At 56.2% G+C, this 4,810-nt stretch overlaps 1 protein-coding gene across 1 annotated transcript in view; it reads right to left on the bottom strand.

The window, feature by feature from the left end:
- ASAP2 (ArfGAP with SH3 domain, ankyrin repeat and PH domain 2) overlaps nucleotides 1–4,810 on the bottom strand; it is an 87,830-nt gene that overhangs the window by 38,217 nt on the left and 44,803 nt on the right. The window contains exon 18 of the mRNA XM_015564939.1: nucleotides 2,922–3,055. Coding sequence (XP_015420425.1) covers nucleotides 2,922–3,055 — 134 coding nt within the window. The remainder of the gene's footprint in view (nucleotides 1–2,921; nucleotides 3,056–4,810) is intronic.

The following is a 4,810-nucleotide window of genomic DNA, read 5'->3' as shown; positions in this document are numbered from 1 at the left end:
GCAGAGCGCAGACAGACAGACAGAGGTCGGGGGCAGGCAGAGGGCAGGAATAACTCCCACGGGACTTGGCCTTCCCCCTGGTTTTTCTGAAAACCCCTGAAGAAAAGGGAGCGCTGAAAACTACAACCCGTTAGATTTTGAAAATATCTGCAGGTCTGCACTCAGCCGGCTCTGTCCGATTTCTCCGTGACGGTGAGAGTTGGCTAAACTCGTAGCTCCCATGAGAATATACAGAGGCTCTGGGGACTGAAACGGGGACCTGGACCAGGGGTCAGAGGTCATGTCATCTTCGAAAGATGGAATCACTGTCTTTTGACCTTTCATCTCTCCTCGTGGTTGGCAACAGCGGGCTCAGTCCCCAGTGTGGGGCGTGCAGGAGGCAGCTGATCAATGATACTCTCTCATCATGGATGTTTCTCTCTCCCTCTCCCTTCCTGTCTGAAATCAATAACAAAATATTTTTTAAAAATCATATTTTAAAAAGTAATAAACAAAGTTCACCGCTTCCCAATTATCTTACTCCGTGTTGCTACCACCTGTGTTTCTGAAGTTACTTATAACCGTTACCTCTGTGGGTGAGCTGACGGCAGCCTGGTGCCCGCCCAGCGAGTCGCACCAGCAGCCAGGAATGGCCAGGTGGGTGTGTGGACGTCGCGGGGCCAGGCAGGTGCAAGGGCTGGTTTTCCTACAGCAATGGGAGCGCGAAGTGGTTGGTGGCGAAGTAATTGCCTATTTTGTCCTGGGCCCTTTGAGGGGCACCTGATGGGTATCAGCTCGTGTGCCCTTCACAGCGACCGGCACGTACCAGCTGCCGCCGGGCACGGGTGCTGACTGAGTACTTGTTTCTTTGAGAACATACTGTGCGAGTCTCAATCCTACGCCATCCTCCGTCACCCAGGGCCCCGCCTGCGCGCACACGCACACTTCTGCACACGTGTGTTTCATGCATCATTACACTAGCAGTAACCACAGCGTGTGACTGAGGACACACTACTTGGACTAGCTTAGCTTCTTTTTTCCTTTTGTTAATCCTTACCCGAGGGTATTATTCCATAAGAGAGTGGAAGGGAGGGGGATAGACACAGAGAGAGAATCGAACCCGGGACCCTTCAGTCTGCAGGCCCTCTATCCACAGAGCCAAACTGGCCAGGGCAGGCTGGCTGAGTTTCAAACTTGAAGTAATCAGAGATGTCACTGACACGGGGGGTGTCACTGACACTGGGGTGTCACTGACTGGAGGCCACTCTAGGGTCTCCCCACGTGGTCTTGCAGGACCAGGAAGGAGTCTTTGGAGCCCGGGAGGAGCCGACAAGGCGGGTGCATTACAAGTTCAGACCCGCTGGCCCCTGAGGGCTCATCAGTGAGATGCTTGGCCCCTTGAGGTCTACTGACCACAGGGATGGATCTTCTGTCAGGACTATGGCTCTTGACACTAAATCAATGGCAATCAATAGCCACTTCTCCTTACTGCCCGGCGCCCAGTTCCCCAAGGAAAAACCCAAACACTGGTGCCCGGCCAGCAGCCACGGACGCCGACACCGGCCACACGCGCTCCCGTGTGCGGTGGCCCATGTGCCTCCCGGGCGTGCGTGCCCTGCTCCTCAGGACCCTGAACGCTATGCACAGGAAACGCCTCGGCCCCGACATGGGCCTGTGTCCGCGTTGTCACGGGACCGAGAGGGAAAGACTTTTCCAGAAGCAACGGAATGAGAGCAAAGAGCAGTCTCCCCCAGAGGAGACGGTAAAGGGAGGGGGAAGCCCCCGGAGGCTGAGCCAGGCAGTGACCGCAGCCTGGGCAGGTCTGGCCGTGACTCGGGGGGAGGGGGGCCTTGACCGCCCCGGGCTCCGGCGCTGCCTGCGTAATGAATGGGGTGAGCCGGGCGAACCCCGGCCTCTTCCAGCATCTCACCCCGTCCCCGCTCTGAGGTCCCCGCTCCTCTCAGAGCCTCACTTCACTTCCTTCACCAAGAAGGAAGTTGTGTAACAAGAGCGCCCTCAGCTGCTGGTAGCTGGGAAGGAGGGGTCGCCAATGAGTCTGTGATTGCCCAAGTCAATCTGCAACCTCAACAGCCCCCCGCCCCGTGGAAATCAGACCCAATGATCACAATAAACCGACGAACAAAACAGACCCAGAGACAGCGAAGCATGGGACTGACGTGTTTCCGAGAGAAAGCAGGGGTGGGAGAGCTTAACCAGCGAACTTGTACGCATACGTGCAGAGCCCAGGGACACAGGCAATAGTGTGGAGAAGGCCTGGGAGGGGCGGGGAGGGGGGTGTCAATGGGATAAAAAAAAGGGGGGGACACCTATAATATTTTCTTTTTTAAAAAAATGTATCTTTTTTGATTTTTTTACAGAGAGGAAGGGAAAGGGATAGAGAGTTAGAAACATCGATCAGCCGCCTCCTGCACATCTCCTACTGGGGATGTGTCCGCAACCAAGGTACATGCCCCCGACTGGAATCAAACCTGGGACCCTTCAGTCCGCAGGCCCACGCTCCATCCACTGAGCCAAACTGGTTAGGGCCAATACTTTCAACTATATACATTTTAAATAAAGACCTCCCCCGCCCCGCCCTCCGGCAAATTATCTTAAAATTCCAATTCAAACAAAAATTAATATCTTAAAAAAAGAAAACAGCCCGGCCGGTGTGGCTCAGTGGGTGAGCATTGGCCTATGAACCAGGAGGTCACGGTTCAATTCCCGGTCAGGGCACATACCCGGCTTGCGGGCTCCATCCCCAGTGTGGGGCGTGCAGGAGGCAGCCGATCCATGATTCTCTTCCTCTCCCTTCCTCTCTGAAATCAATAAAAATATATTTAAAAAAATAAAAGAAACCAAAGTGGGCTTGAATGCCTGAATACACAGCTAGCTCCCAGCACAGTCCACGCCCACCCCCAGGTCACGGCGGTGAACGTTACCAGCAGCTCGGACGTGCCCAGGACGTCCAGGGTGAGGGACTGCATCCGGGAGTAGTGCACGCCCAGCTCGCGGTGGATGCCCGAGCACTCGATGCAGGTCAGGATGCCCAGGTTGGTGGAGAGCCACGTGGGGTCTGCGAAGGGTACAGGGGGCTTGGAGCCGGCAGGAAGCAGAGGGCCCAGGGCCAGGACCCTCCCTCGCAGTCACCGCACGTGGAGTTTGGAGCACCAGCGTGTTCTTGACCCTTGATGCAGGCAGGCCCGCATTCCACCAGAACCCTCCCACTTACACTCAACACACACAGAGGCACCCGTCTGTCCTCTCCCTCTCCTAACCCCCACCTCCCTGTCCTGCCATTCATCAGGTGACGGGTCAACGAGGGACAGGACACGCGCCCTCTCCTGGCTGCGCCATCACCGACCTGGTCACACCAGCCGGTCTAACTACCACAGGGGGAGCTGACGGAGGTCACGCGTGCCTGTGTGTTCACAGGTGCTGATAATCACGAGGACACACTGCGTGCCGAAGCCACGCTCTGCGCACAGCACTCCGGTAGCCATCAGAGCTCACACTTGGAGCGCGTCAGCAATGCCAGTGCCTTTCCTATACCCGCTCCCTGCGTGCACAGAGCCGCGGAGGGAGCAGGGTGGGTGCCCGCACGCTGCCCAGAAGGGCCTCACTTGGTGCTGCAGGTGGGCACAGAGCCAGACAGACGGCTGTCCGCCCTGCGCTGGACTCGCACCTGTGCTCCTCCGCAGGGGGACCGACACCCCGGAGAGTCCTACACTGTGTGTGGCACATAGTAGGTGCTCGAGAAATGCCTGACAAAGGATGCTGGATTCACTGAAAGGGGGGATTCAGAGTAAAACTCCCTCGGGCCCAGCAGGACAGCTCTCTCTGGAACCGCTCGTCGCCCTTAGAAGCACACAGTGGGTGCACAGCACAGCCGTGGTCCCTGGTCACCGTGGAGTTGTTTTTAAAAAGCTCCAGTTATGAGACATTTCTTCACGTCAGGGAATGCCGCGGGGCTGCGTGTTCTCCTTCCTGGACCTCCTCTCTCTGAGCTGCACCTGCCTCTGGAGCGCGTGTACCTGTAGACTAACTATCTCAGGTTCTACAGCAGCAATGTTGTCTCAGCATTTAGAACAAGAGCGCGCGAGGTGTGGCTTGTTTACGCGCGTTTTCTAGCCCAAACTCTGCCCTTCTCTTTCCTCAAGAAAAAGCACCGTCCACTTCCCACCACTCCCTTTCGGGTAAGACCCCAGATGCCACCAAGGAGAGTCGTAAATGGGTCCCCGACCCCATGAGCTCATGCCTCAGATTGTCCCCAAAGACAGCCTCTGGGCACCAGGAGCCTCCTGGCGCGCGTCTGCTCTGCACCCTATTTTTGTTGTTGGTTTTTACAAAAAACAGCCACAGAATTATCGGGAAAAGGGGACAGCCCGCTCTCGCCAAGCCTGTCTCTCTCACGCAGAACAGGCCGCTCTGTGCTCCCCTGACCCCCAGCACCCCGTCTTCCTGAGAAGAACGAGTCGGCTCGCAAACCTTTCCACGCTCTGGCTGAAGCCTACGGTGACGTGCTTGTCCACTAGGAAGGAGCCCCTACAGCAGCCGTGGGCAAACTACGGCCCGCGGGCCGGATGCAGCCCGTTTGAAATGAATAAAACTAAAACAAAAAAGACCGTACCCTTTTATGTAATGATGTTTACTTTGAATTTATATTAGTTCACACAAACACTCCATCCATGCTTTTGTTCCGGCCCTCCGGTCCAGTTTAAGAACCATTGTGGCCCTCGAGTCAAAAAGTTTGCCCACCCCTGCTCTAGCCACTGAGCAAAACCGGCCAGGACTCTCATTGATGTTTCTATCCCTCTTCCCCTCTCCTTTC

Source organism: Myotis davidii, unplaced genomic scaffold, assembly GCF_000327345.1.
Source record: "Myotis davidii unplaced genomic scaffold, ASM32734v1 scaffold61, whole genome shotgun sequence".
In the NCBI taxonomy this organism is placed as follows: Eukaryota; Metazoa; Chordata; class Mammalia; order Chiroptera; family Vespertilionidae; genus Myotis; species Myotis davidii.
The sequence above is the reverse complement of the archived record's forward strand: the minus strand, read 5'-3'. Positions and strand labels throughout refer to the sequence as shown.